Here is a 14900-nt window from a genome sequence, read left to right as displayed (position 1 = left end):
GTTATTTAAGACTCTTGACACTTTCAAAACTCTAATGCATAAGTTTTATTGTACTAAATTCTAACAACAAACTATGTAGTGTGCAAGTTTTCCCCACCTGGCATAATGGATAAAACTCACAAACTCCTTTTGGTGTGAAAATCTTAACAAACAAAGATATAGTAAATATATAAAAAAGATCAAATTATCTCTTTTAAAGTAAATAATTTACAGCATTTGAAACAAAATATTTCAATTGAGTTTCTACAAATAAAACTGTGATTTAAGGTTTTTGATTTAAACCTGCTAACATTTATACTTCATTAAAAACACCACGAAAAATGCCACTTAAAATTTTTATAATAAAAATGCTGCTCAATTTCTTTATGATGAAAACACCATTGAAGATGTTAATAACAAAACTCACATGTGGATTCTAGTTGAAATAGATTGTGATTACGAAGCAGATAGTCATGAAAAGTAAGGAACTGCAGGTTTAGTTTTGGAAGCGCTAAGCATCCTATGATTAAATTTAAGAATTGTTAAACCAACTGATTACAAAAATTCTGATTACAAAAAAAGTCAAAATTTTTAAAAGACATTTTTATAAGCATAGTTTTAAAACTCCAAAATATAATTACCTTCCCCTGAGTAAAACTCTGTAGGAACAACATTCTGATCCCATAAAATCTTAAATAAAATATGTTTTCAATTAAAAGAGATTGTATTTCTGGACAACACTTAAGGTTGGATCAAAAGCAAACTTCTAGTTGATATTAGGAAATTGAAACAAGAGTATATTTCTAATCAACAATACAAAAGTAGATTTTATATTGATAAGCTGTTTATCGAGTGCATTTAGTTAAAATGTTGGTACAAGATGAACAGTTTCATCTAAGGTTATATTGAGCAACAGAAAGAATGAACAAATTATTTTAAAACATCTGATATTTTTGTTTGCATTTGTTCCCAAATGCAAACAAAAAAAGAAATGATTAGGGTGGTTTTTTTTTATATGGAAAAAAAATTTTTTTTTAATTTTAAATCACACAACCTCTTATTTGGTAAGGTCTAATATAAAAAGTATATAGTTAAAATTTTTTTGCAAACTGAAAATGGGAAGTGGTCCCCCAAACCCTATATCGGAACCCTAAATTGACCAAAATTTGTCTAATATCTTAATCTTGTAATTCTATTTTTATTTCATACAAAATACTGTTATAAAAAGATCTAAAAAAAATAATATAAAGTATTAGAATGTTACAACATAGATAGTTCACAGAAGACTGGAAAGTACAAACAAATTTAGATTAACCCCCTCAGCATTATTTACCAAAAATCGCTCCTAAATGCATATTTTGATTTCATTATTGAAAAATGTAGAGAAAATAGGGGGTGGGTGGGTGGGTGTATCATATATATATATATATATATATATATATATATATATATATATATATATATATATATATATATATATATATATGATACCATATATATATATATATATATATATATATATATATGATACCATATATATATATATATATATATATATATATATATATATATATATATATATATATATATATATATACAGTGTCCTCAAAAAAAAATGGGACAGCATGACTTTTTTGTTAAAAGTCATAAAAATCATTGTTGTATCAATTATTTTAAATTTTTTTTTCTTAATTATAAAATGAGAACAAATAATGAACTATACTATTTAATAAAAAAACAAAAATAATTGATTTAACTTTTGTAATTCAACTAAACTGCAGAATTGTTAGAAATCTAACATAAATGAAAAAATTGTATACATTTTTTATAATAAAGTAAAGTTGATTGTACCATTAAATGTTTAAAAATTTTTGGTTTTCAATGTTAGATACTTAATATATTTACACTATTTTAATATTTAAAATGAAAAGAAATTGAAAAAAAAGGAGGTGGGCCCTCAAATTAACAACAGGTAAAAAAGGGTATCTTTAACATTGTATTTTATATTTCCGATTAAAGCTTTCCTCATTATAAAGTGTTACATGTAATTTTATATTGTTTTTTTGCAAAGTAAAGTTCTTTTTAACTTTTCAAAATGACATTTTGACTCAAAAAAGTTTATATTATTTTATTTAAATTAATTTTTTTAACAATTTTATATAATTAGAAAATATAACTAAATGGCAACAATGGCAAAGTTAAATGCTTTTGATTCTACTACTACAAAAATTCAATCATTAAATAGGTATAAGACATTCATACTTATAGTATTTTGGTATTTAGTTGGAACTATATCATTTGTTTATCAGTTAAAATTCATATTTACCAACTTAGGAAAAAACACGTTTCAGACTTTGATAAAGGAAGATAATTTGATAATTCAAATGCACAATGCAGATTGGCCTTTGCGTAAAATTTCCAAACAAGTTGGATGTGGTAAATCTACAGTTCAAAGAGTTGTGTCCAGATTTATTTCTCAAAATTCAATTAGCAGAAAGTCAGGGTCAGGAAGAAAGCGAAAAACGACAGAAAGAGAAGATCGATTGATTGTTAGGGAAGTGATGAAGAATCGTAGGATATCAGTGAGTCAGATAAAACAAAATTTAAACCTTGAACACTTATGTAACAATACAATTGTTGCAAGAATAAAGAAAGGTGAAGAGTTTACTTCAGGGTGGCAAACAAAAAAGCCTTTTATAAACGATTAAAATGGTGTAGAGATCATTTAAGCTGGACTTCAGATCAATGGAAACGTGTCATATGGACAGATGAATCACCTTTTGTGCTACAATATGGTAATCGAGGAAGAATTTGGAAAAAAAAAGGTGAACCATATAATCCAGAGTGCACACATGCCACAGTAAAGCATGACAAAAAAATCATGGTTTGGGGTGCATTTGCTGCTCATGGTGTGGGAAACTTGTACAGAGTTGAAGGAATTATGGATCAACATAAGTACCATTATATTTTAGTTAACCAATTAAAACCTAGTATAACACATCTATTTCCAGATGGAAACTATATATTTCAGCAAGACAATGACCCAAAGCATACAGCAAAAAAAAAATAAAAGATATATACAAAAGGCTGGTATACCTACCTTTGAGTGGCCGGCACAATCACCTGATCTTAATCCAATTGAGAACCTGTGGTCTATATTAGATTCTAAACTAAAAGACAGAAAACCTTGTAATGAAGATGAATTATTTTTGACACTTTTAAAAGGTTGGAACTCACTGGAAGTTAGCTTGTTAACAAAACTAGTTAAAAGCATGCCCCATAGATGCCAAGCGGTTATTGATGCAAAAGGTTATGCAACCAAGTATTAAAAATGAATATTATGCTTAAAACTGATTTAATTTCTATTTAGTTCTATCAAGGGAAAATGTAATTGCATAAAGCATTCTATGTTAAACAACATAGATGTAAAAAATTAGAAAACATACTCAATATTACCATTCTTTTTTAAAAAAGTTGAATTTTCCTATTTTAGTTGATTTTTACTAATTCCGTTGTTTTGTTATAAGTCTAACTGTTTTATTGACTTTTTTTTGTTTTTAATGAAAAATATTGTGTAATAGAAGTAATTATTTGACATATTTTAAAAAAAGTTAAAAAACATTTGACAAAAATTTAATTTTTTTTGCTTTTTTTAAAAAAATCATGCTGTCCCATTTTTTATTGAGGACACTGTATATATATATATATATATATATATATATATATATATATATATATATATATATATATATATATATATATATATATATATATGTTAAACTTCGATTATTTTCTTTCTATTATAGTAAAAAAAGTATAAAAATATAACTTAAGAAGATGGCTGCTTCAGAGAAAGCAACACGCTCAACTACAAATGTTTGGCTAGTTGGACATATTATCTCAACAATAGATGGGCCGAGTCAGTTGCCAACAACTGGTGTTGCCCTACGTAGAGTTTTTGATCAAATGATAATCAAAAAGTCAACTCTTTCAATATCCTGTAACACAGTTGCAGATGAAGTTATGATTTTCTGGTTTAAAGCTAATATTCCAACTATAGCAAAGCCTCATGTAGTTGCTAAACTAAAGAGTATTCACAAGCAACATGTCCAAGTGTCTAAGCACAGAAGTAGAAAATCAGCTACTCAACATAGCTATCAAGAAAAATTCACTTCCAAGATGAATACACTTTTTGATATTGCCCATGGTGAATGGGATTGTCTCATTAAGATAAATGAAGATAAACAATTTTTGATAGACCAGAGAGGTCCCCGAAAGATGTTAATGACATCGGAAGACTTAATGTATAAGAAAGCAGTTGTAAAATACAGAAAACGCAAGCTTGAAGAAAAAAGGCACTTTGAACAACATAAAGAAAGTAAGATTATATCTACAGATACATTAATGGATTACAATTCAGATTACTCTTTGGATGAAAATTCTGACTGCGATATGTCAATTCAAACACAAAAAGCTTTTAGTCGTCCAAATAATTCAAAACATTCTACTATGGGCAGTAGCCATCTCTCGATTACAATATCCAAACGTTGTATTCTTGACAATCAACTCTTTCATGCAGCATTAGACCGAACAAAAATAACACCACGACAAGCAATGATGGTTTTCACACCAGCCCTAGCTGCAATCGGTATTGATGTAAATAAACTAACATTTTCACGTTCACGCTCTAATGGAAGCTCGAACTACATCCCCTGAATCTCTTGCAATAGCAGTAAGAAAAAATTTTCAACCCTTGGTTCCACTCATTTTGATGGTAAAATGTTGTTGAATGTTGTTAGAACCAGACGTGAATGTCTGCCAATTGTTGCATCTGGCTTGGATATTGAGAAATTATTAGGGATCCCTGAGATACCTGCTGGTACTGGCCCTCTAATGGGACAAAAGGTAGTTGAGTTCATTCATGAATGGCCTGGAGTTGAGGAGCATCTTGCAGATCTTTGCTTTGACACAACTGCAAGTAATGCAGGAAGTCATAATGGGGCAATAAATGTCATACAGAAGCCAATGAATCGAAGAGTTTTGATTTTAGCCTTTCGACATCATATTCTTGAAATCTGTGCAAATGCAGTGTTTGATGCGTTTTTTGTTTCAAATGGACCAAACATTGAACTTTTTGGTAGAGTGAAGTCCCAGTGGGAGCTAATAGAAAAATCAAAGTTTGTACCATTTGAAAGTGATAAAGGCGGAGCTGGATGCCTTACAAAGTTTGAAAAAGAGTGGCTTGCATATCGAAAATCCAATGTGGTGGAAAATTTGAAAAAATACTTAAAAGAAACGCAACCACGTGATGATTATAAAGAATTCGGAAGACTAGCTCTTCTCCTTTTGGGAGAAAATAATGATACAACAACTATTTGCATTCCTGGGGCTTACCACCGTGCAAGATGGATGGCTAAAGGTATATACTGTTTAAAAATTTTTGGTTTTTATCATCAGTTGAATATCACAGAGAAAGAAATTGGGATTTTAAGAAGAATATCTCTCTTCATAACCACAATATATGCATGTTTCTGGTTTTCAGCACCTCTCACAACAGAAGCACCAATAAATGATCTCCTTCTTTTAAAAGTAATTGAAAACTATTTTCAAGTTGACAGCAAAGTTGCAAATGTTGCCAAAAATAAAATTAAACTTCAGTTATGGTATTTAAGTGAAGATCTAGCTGCTCTCCCATTATTCAGTGATAAAATTTCTGTTGAAGAGAAAATGGATATTGTAAATGCCTTAAAAAAAAGAACCATTACCAGGTGACAATAGAAGACTTTCTCCAAACAAGATTTATACATTCTCTAAACTTTCTATAGCTAACTTTGTTACACGACGCTCAATGAACTTGTTTGACTTTCTCAATCTACCAAAAGAATTCTTGACATCGTCTCCTAAAACTTGATTTTAAGTCTGCTTGTAAGATAGTTCGTGCCATGAAAGTGGTTAATGACTGTGCAGAATGGGCAGTTAAATTAGCCACTGACTTTAATGAAGTTTTGACAAAAAATGATAATCAACGTCAGCTTCTCTACCAAGTAGTTGAGTATCATAGAAAACTTTTTTCAACTGAAGCTACAAAGAAACAGTTAAGCCATAATCATTCCAAATAACAACAATTTAATCTTGTTTTTCTGTTATATTTTAATTTAGTTATATGTTAAGGTTTGATTAAATTATGTATGTTATTTCATCCAAATAATTTTAAAATTTGTTATTTGTAATATGTTTTCTTAAACGCATAAGAAATATTTTAATTCTTTTAAAAGTTTCATTCACAATATTTTTTTTTATTTTTAAATTTATAAATTTCAATTATGGCTGAGGTAGAAATGGCTGGTAGAGGGACACCATTCTGGGCATATGGGCCACTGGTACTCACAATTAAAAAAACTGAAGAAATGTTAAAAAAGGACCTTTTTTAAGTACTTATAACAGCTTTTTGTATCTTTATCACCTTCCCCTTGCCCCAAGTTACCCCCACCATATACATTCATACAGTTGTTGTCCGTTAATTATAAGTACAGTGAAAATTCACTGTACCTAAGGATGCGTTTTTTGATAGGTACAGTGAAAATCTATTTTTAGAATAATTTTGAAAATTTACTTTCATTTTGCTAAGTGCGCATGCTTAAAACAACGAGTTTATTTTAGAATAAAGTTTTTGTAGAAAGAAGGGTTAAGAGTTTTAATAAGAGTTCAAAAGATTAAAAAATGGAGGAAAATTTTCATAAAGAATTATAAAGACTTTGATGAAGCAGAAAAGTCTGTTGATGAATATTGTAGACTAAATTTTCAGCCCGTTAAAATTGATTCAAAAGAAAAAGTTGAACATAACAATAAAAAAGTAAAGGAAGGTTCCCAGATTTGTTGTATTCCTCTTGATGTTATATATGGTTGTAGGTGAGCCCAATATAATAATAATAAAAAATAATTATAGTATTGACAATACCAGTAATAATAAGGTAAGCTGTGACGATTACTGTGACAGTACTGTATTGCAGTACACTCGAGTGTACTGCAATACAGTATTGTCACTGTAATCGTCACAGATTACCTTATTATTACTGGTGTTATCAATACTATTGTATTTATATATATTTTATTTATATATGTGAGTGTACACTCATTTATATATATATATATATATATATATATATATATATATATATATATATATATATATATATATATATATATATATATATATATATATATATATATATATATATACTGCAGTACAGTACTGTATATACAATAGTGTATACTGTATATACTATGACAGTATACACTATTGTATATGTGTATACTATACATAGTCTATGTACATAGACTATGTATAGTATACACATATACAATAGTGTAGATATGTTGATGTTTTTGCTTTAGGTATTTCTTAGTATCTTCGCTAAGCATACCTACTGATGTTTTATTTATTTGAAATTGTACTGGGCTTACATCCAAATATTTAGATAGTTTCACATTAGATTTACTACTTGGATTTAAAAAATTCTCATGAATAACAATCTCTTCTGGGATATAGTCCTGATCAAAATCATCAAAATCTTGGTTATGTTCTGGTAGATTAGGAGTGCCTTTGTTGTAATTTCGCACTTCGTTTAAATGAGAATGACACATAACAGTGCCAATGGGAAGATTTATTTTATACATTTTAAATACTGTTGTTAACAAGGTTACGGGAACTGAGCGTGTAGTTGGTGCTTTTGTTTGTTTTGATTAGGATGCCCACAGTTTTTAGACGGTTTCCACCCGATACCATTGATGAACTTGTGATATGCACATAATTTTTCACTTTTATTTAAACTTCTCATAAGCCTATTTTCGATAAGATTTAGCTCATTCCATTCATGGTTTGTTGCATTCAGTTTTAAATTTGTAAAGTGCTTTGACACACTCTATCCAATTACATTATGGTATCGCTTATAAGAATTACAGTTTTTAAGTTTGTTGTGGAAAGTGATTTCTTAACTGTGCAGCTAATTTAGTTGTTTTTGATTTTATACCTTTTCATAAAGTCAATCAACGTGAAGTTTATGTTGGAGATTTCTTGTTACTTTTTATTTATTGGAAAACTCATGATAATATACCTCATGGAAATAAGTAATGTGTAACTATTAGTTTTATCAATGTTGTAAAGATTTGTAAAATCAACTATTTTCTTTAATTTAGTTACGAATTAGCCTGGCATAGATAAAAGTTGCATTTTTATCATTACGAAGTACAAGACTTAAAGTTTGTTATATCTTTATTATTCCCAATATTCAACATTGCATTATGTTGAAAATATTGGAAACCATAAAGATCTATGAATTGAAAACTACAAACTGATTTCTAAAACGGAAGTTAAAATATCTTCAATGTATGTTGTTTACTTAAAACTACACAATGTTATTCAACAACCCCAAAAACGACTGCTACATCAGCAACTGCAGTACAAACAAAGCAGGTAAATTGATTTGTAGTTTTTATAAGTGGTGACTTCTCCTTTTTTGTATACATTTTTAACTCTTTAAAACCTTATTTTGCAACACTTTATGTCCTCTGTAATGAGGATTTATCATTTTAGAAAGCATTAATGGAACTATAGCTGTTTTTGTGGTAGCTATTTATTAGGGGTGTACCGGATATGATATCCGGATAATTCGGTATCAGGGATCATAGTATAACCGGATATGCAACATATATAGCCATCGAATATCTAGATATACCCGGATATGTAATATTTTAGATAATCCTTAATCCCACCTGTGTACATACTTTTATAACAATTAGGAATTAACTGTTTTGAGTAATATTAGTAACAAAAGTAAAAATTAGGTAATATAATGAAATAATATAGTAATTGCGCAAATATAACTTTTGGATGAGTGAACTCTTGATTACACAGGTCGGCAAAAATCATAAAATTATACAAATTTAATTAATTTTAAGTCATAAAATATTTTATTTACATTATATACAACTATAAGTCTTTAAAAAATCTGTTTTATTTTTAGTTTGGAAGCTTTGTTAAGTGCTTTTTCTCTTGTGGGACTTTACATTTTTCTTATGCAGCATCCATTAGTAGTTGCCCATCATATTTGTATCAAATAGACCTTGATACCTTCTCTCCATTTCTTTGATATCATGGTGAAACCTCCCAGCTTGCTCTTCACTTACTGCACCAAGATTTTCCAGGATATAATCCAAATAGGAGTTCAAAAAATGGAGTTTTATACTCATTGAGCATCCCAAATTTTTTTAAATTGCACAACATATTTTCTACGATATTTTTAAAGCCTGAGTCCTTCTGATTCCCTGTAAACTTTGTAACCACATCTTTAAAAGAATTCCATGCTGACCTCTCAATATAGCTCGTCATGTTTTTGAAGTTGTTATCTTCCATTAGCCTACGAATGTACTGACCAACAATAACTCTCGAATAACTTACAAATAAACCAACAAAAACTCTCTCCTTCAGCTTTGCTTCAGACATACCAGGAAATTTGCTTGAAAGGTGTTTTAATGTCTTACCATATTTTAGCAAAGCCTTCACAAACTGCTTCATCATGCCAAGTTTGATATGGAGCGGTGGTAGAAGAACCTTTTTAGGATCAACCAAAAATTCAAAGTGCACGTTTTTCTCTCCAACATTCAATGTTCTTTTTGGCCACACTTTCTGGTTCCAATGTTTAGCTTTATCACGACTATCATATTCACACAAAAAATAAGGAAATTTTGTGTAACCACCTTGCTGTCCAAGTATCTTAGAAAATAATTTAAGATCCCCAGAAACTATCCACTCGAATTCTTTGTACTTTTACTTATCCAAAATCTTTATGATGCTTATCCAAGATTTATATGAGGAAGTCAAATATCTGGTGCTATGTGTTATTATTGGAAGTAATCATTGTGTTGTTATTGTTGTGATGTTTTTGAGTTGATGGACAGCTTGACTTACCTTCCCGCTGGTGTCTATCGTTAAAAACGACTATTATTTAGTTTCATTACTGCAACTCACAGCCTCTAATTAATCACTAAAAGTCAAGATAAAAGATTTTGCTATAGTATTTGGTTTAAAGTTGAATTTTATTTTTATTTTTAAGTGTTGCCAATAGGTTTGCTCTTTCAATCAGATTTTATTGTTTACTTTTCAACAAATACTTTGAAACCATTGCAAAATTTATTTAACAATGTCTCAGACATTATGTCTGTTATTTGTTTATGGGTACGCTTAATAAGTGCGAACTGGTCTAAATCTGAAGCAGTTGCAAAACCTATCATTACTGCAAACTAGCATAAGTGCGCCATAAGAATTTGCAGAAATCGGCACAAGTGCGAACTGGTATAAGTGCGATGCAGTTGCACTGTCTGACATAAGTGCAAATGGCTTAAGTGTGCCAAAAATAATTGCAAACATTGCCACAAGTGTGCATCATCATAATTGTGAACATCAAAATTTTATTAAAAAGTATTTAATGGACTCCTACAACAAAACTTATATATATATATATACATATATGAGACCGTCAGCTTCAAAACCGGCCCTTTGCACTAAAGCAAATTTTACAGGATACACTTTTTTTTTTGTGCAAATAAAAAAATTAAAAAAAACATATACACCTTATGTTTAGTCACTAATGAATGGTTTTCTATGTGAATATCAGTAATTGTGATAATCATTGAATAGAAATATTTAATTAAAGGGCATTTTTTTCAAAAAAGAGCCGGTTTTGATCCAGCCACTGCACATTTTAATAAAATTTTAATTGTTTTGTGATTAATTTCGTTGGAACCCATGGTTATTTAAAGTCCACCGCGATTTCACACGCTTTTCAGTATATTTACGCCATCTATGGACAATTTTAGAAAACTCTCTCCCCCCTTTTTTTTGCCCGCTCATGTTTTTTAAAAAGTTAAATATATTTCGAAATAATTTTTGCCATGCATTAAATTTCTATTAAAATGCAATAACGTAACTAATTATTAGTGGTCATAAAAATTGAAGAAATACCTGCATCACATGTCATATAAGTTTAGCTACCTGGGTTTTATAGTAGAAGCAACAAAACACGGAAAAAATTTTTCATGAGAAATTTATAATGGTTCTTGCAATATGGTGTTATTAAATAAATTTATGGTGTACATAAAATTTCTGCTGGACATGTATAGGCCACAAATACATGTGTGAACACCATTTAAAAGATTAAATTTACTTATGTAATAATTAGCAAGACAAGAATTATATAGCTTTCTTTTTTTTATATGCACCTTAAAAAACACATTAAAAAGGCAAGTCAATGTCATAATAAGTAATTCTTTACAATAAAATAGTTTTAAATTCACAAAATTTAAATTACTAAATCCTAACATCAGCATCATCAACATCAGATGATCCATCTAAACCACAGCACAGCTCATTATTTTCTTCTGATTCACTGTCCTGATCAGAGTCAATGCCATCTATTTCCTCATTAGGTATGATTTTATTGTAAAACTCAAGATTTTGATCTTGTCTCCAATCAACACCATAATGAGAGTTCAATAACTTTTCTACATCCTTTATTTTCTTCGGGTTAATTTTAATTTGTGAATGAATGATTGGTAAATTAATTGAATTAAAATTTTTACCTTTCTTGGTCAATGACTTAAAAGCATTAACTTCTACTGTATAAAAAGGTTCACCTCTCACCTCAATAATTCTTGGTCTTTTTAACACAATGATTCTTTTACAACTAGCTATTTTGAAATGCCAAGAAACATTATTTCTTAGAACTGTTTTCAAATAACTTTTCCAATCAAAAATTTCATAATCTTCTCCTAAGTGGAAAACTGCAGAATGTGTTTCAATGACCTCCACATACTCTTTGGGGCTAACAATGATCTCCTTCTTATTGATGACCTTTTCAATGGTGCCAAACACCCTATCTGGTGGGATAAAGGAGTGACCTGTCACTGGGAAATCCAGTTCCACTGTTTGAATATGAGGATGAGCTTTGTTGTGGAGCCAATAACTGATCATACCAATCATTACTGTATTCTTATTTTGCCCAGGGCATCCATTACAGCACAATCTGACTCTTTTTATGTTGCTAGACATGCTTAAATTATTCAGAGAAAAATAAAGAGCAGATGCAATTTCATTTGATCCCTTAGATTGCTCCCCCTCTATCCAATAGTGAGAATCAATATTTTCTTTGTTAAGTGTATTATGAGAGCTCCCTTTTACAATTGTAAAATTATAAAAGTTGAGCTTCCTCCTATAATATGCAGCTTGATCTGATAGTTTAGGTAAGACTTGGTTCTTCTCACAATCAAATGAGAAGGTAACAAGGTCATCACTTTCTTCCCTCAGCTTGTCAAAATAAGCATCAGCTCTTTGGTAATGGATGTTTAATTTTAAAACTATTTTTTCTCTGGCTTGGAGATCTTTTGTATTTTTGATTATAGTTTTAAGTTCAGAACATGCAGAGCAGGTGTCAACTCTAGGGGTCCCAAAACCTAGATTATACTCCGTATTGAATATATTAGTAAAAAACCATTTGGTAACTTTTAATTGACTATCACACTTTTTGTCATACATCCTCCACATTGCAGCAGTTGAGAGTTCAGCTGGTAAGTACTGCCTACATTTTGAGTGTGACCTACAGTAGTGGTTTTCACTAACTTGAAATGATTCTATGAATTTATTTACTTTCTCTTTTTTCTCAACAAACTTCTCTGCTTTCCTGTCTCCACCTCTACTTTCTTTGGCTGAAGCACCAGATTTGTGATATCTACTGATAACTCCAAGCAGTCTATGTTTTTTTATGCCTAATATTCCTAAAAATGTTTTCCTACAAACTGGTACTCTTAAAGAGGAAGAGACAGCCTTTGTAACAAAATATTTTACAGTAAATTTTCTTTTCCTATTTGATTCACCTTTAACACGTTTCGGCTGTAGGGATGAACAATGCTTCAAAATGAAGTTGTCCTGGTCCATTTTCTTACTTGTTTGATAAAATCGCTCATTGAAAGTGATGACATCACTCTGTGACAGGCAGTGACATTGGAAAGCACCCAATTTGTGCTTACATGAAGGGATTTTTGGTGGACTCTTCTTTGAATACCTGCAGAAAAATAGAAGTTAAAAGTTAATAAACATAACTAAAAATAATACTTCATCAGTAATGCATACCTAGCTTTCTTCTCCCTTGCTCGTTTTGTGTTTTCGGGGTCTGCCACGCGTTTGCATGACTGCAGTCTGCTTGTTTTTTTTACTTTTCGATCGTTTTCCATCGCAAAAAGTCTGTAAATGTTTAGTTAGTTAATATTTCATAAATATTTTCTACTTTTTCTATTACTTACAAGACAAATCACGAAGAATTTGCAATTTCCAGAGGATAAAAGCATTAAAAACGAAAGTATTTTCAATATCAGCTGTTGTGATCACGTGGTATGATAAGTGCTTTCCTATTGGCTGAAATAATAAACTGGTTTTGAAGCAGCTGCGCAAACAAAAAGAGCCGGTTTTGCACCATTTGCTGAATTTTACATAGTAAAAACTATAGGATTGAACAGGTTTTGCATCATTTTTTTAATTTTTCAATATAGTGCGAGCGATTACGAAGCATTTGGCGTGCTTCATTCAAAATCGAAAAAAATGTCAAAGGGCCGGTTTTGAAGCTGACGGTCTCATATATATATATATATATATATATATATATATATATATATATATATATATATATATATATATATATATATATATATACGGTAAAAAAGTATCCCCGACAATTCATTTACAAAAATATATTCCTTAATTAGTTCCATTCTATTAACAAATTAACAACTCCCTCTCTGGGTTCATTAATATGTACCTTTGTTATAAAGTTTTATTAATAAATTATTTCTTGGGTTTCTGTTTTTTGGTTTTTCACGGGAGTGAATTTTTATGTTACTTAGCTTCGATGAGCATTACGCCCTTAACTTTTAAAATAGCAACACTTTTAATATTATTTTTATAAATCTTCATGTTAATTTTCACTGTACGTAACACCAAACTTTTCTGATAAATACCGTGAACTTTCACTGTACAGTGAATTTTCACTGTATCTATCAAAAATACTTCGTTAGGCACAGTGAATTTTCACTGTATTTAGCGAAAAACGCCCCTTTAGGTACAGTGAATTTTCACTGTATTTAGCAAAAAACGCTTTCTTAGGTACAGTGAATTTTCACTGTACCTAACACCAAGCGTTGTTGTCACCCTAAAAGTAAAACTGGTGCACGTAACACTGGTAATAGTTTGTTTTAAAACATTTCAGAAATTTATCATTTTCGAAAAAAACGGGTCTCAAAAGAGCTTAAGAAACAGGTCCAGGTCCTGGCGCCCTGAGGGTGCGGTGTGGGAATAGGCCACTGCTATATAAATTTGTTTTATTGTTATCACCCTAATAAGTAAAACTGATGCATACAACAGTGGCACAAGCTGATTTTAATAGATTTCTGAAACATTATTTTAGACAAAAACGGGTCTCAAAAGGGCTTAAAAAACAGGTCCGGGACCTATCATTTCTATGGTTGGAGTCTGGGAATAGGTCTTTGCTATATACATTCTTATAACTTTTATAACCCTAATAAGTAAAACTGATGTATGTAACACTGACACTAATTGGTCTTAATACATTTTAGAAATATGTCATTTTAGACCAAAACGGGGTTCTGAAGGGGTTACAAAGCAGGTGTGGGGGACCACTTCCCATCATCAGTTTGCAAAAAAAAATTATCTGTGAACTTTTTTTATTGAACCTCACCAAATAAGACGGTGTGCAACATCAAATTCAAAAAAAAAAAAAAACCACCCTAGAAATGATATTTTGAAAAAAATTTTTTTTTTTTTCATATTTCACTAATTTTTCATTAGATTTTAAGTG

General features: G+C 30.1%; 2 protein-coding genes and 1 pseudogene across 3 annotated transcripts in view; 1 reads left to right on the top strand and 2 right to left on the bottom strand.

Annotated features, from left to right (window-relative positions):
- The window catches only part of LOC145182752 (RNA helicase aquarius-like), a 42936-nt gene that overhangs the window by 19349 nt on the left and 8687 nt on the right, over nucleotides 1–14900 (bottom strand). Inside the window, exons 14-15 of the mRNA XM_090074795.1 lie at nucleotides 621–669; nucleotides 407–499 (exon numbers count right to left, since the gene is read on the bottom strand). Coding sequence (XP_089930921.1) covers nucleotides 407–499; nucleotides 621–669 — 142 coding nt within the window. The remainder of the gene's footprint in view (nucleotides 1–406; nucleotides 500–620; nucleotides 670–14900) is intronic.
- Nucleotides 2018–3177, top strand: LOC149876904 (uncharacterized; annotated as a pseudogene). Its single transcript, XR_016448302.1, has 2 exons — nucleotides 2018–2224; nucleotides 2314–3177. The product of XR_016448302.1 is annotated as an uncharacterized LOC149876904 (transcript).
- On the bottom strand, nucleotides 11311–13663 carry LOC149876903 (uncharacterized). The gene is made up of 2 exons (XM_090074454.1): nucleotides 13163–13663; nucleotides 11311–13094 (listed from the first exon to the last, which is right to left on the bottom strand). The coding sequence occupies exons 1-2, from the start codon at nucleotides 13261–13263 to the stop codon at nucleotides 11345–11347; spliced, it is 1851 nt and encodes a 616-aa protein (XP_089930580.1). The 5' UTR covers nucleotides 13264–13663; the 3' UTR covers nucleotides 11311–11344.

This window comes from Hydra viridissima, unplaced genomic scaffold, assembly GCF_058129835.1.
Source record: "Hydra viridissima isolate aposymbiotic clone 2 unplaced genomic scaffold, HvirCarnegie_v1 scaffold_17, whole genome shotgun sequence".
Lineage (NCBI taxonomy): Eukaryota > Metazoa > Cnidaria > Hydrozoa > Anthoathecata > Hydridae > Hydra > Hydra viridissima.
The sequence above is the reverse complement of the archived record's forward strand: the minus strand, read 5'-3'. Positions and strand labels throughout refer to the sequence as shown.

Bases quoted from the DNA above. Each gene is read 5' to 3' on its own strand.
- LOC149876903 (XM_090074454.1), bottom strand. From the start codon at position 13,263: ATGGAAAACGATCGAAAAGTAAAAAAAACAAGCAGACTGCAGTCATGC. The intron at 13,095-13,162 runs GTATGCATTACT...ATTTTTCTGCAG, and splicing joins GCAAGGGAGAAGAAAGCTAG to GTATTCAAAGAAGAGTCCAC.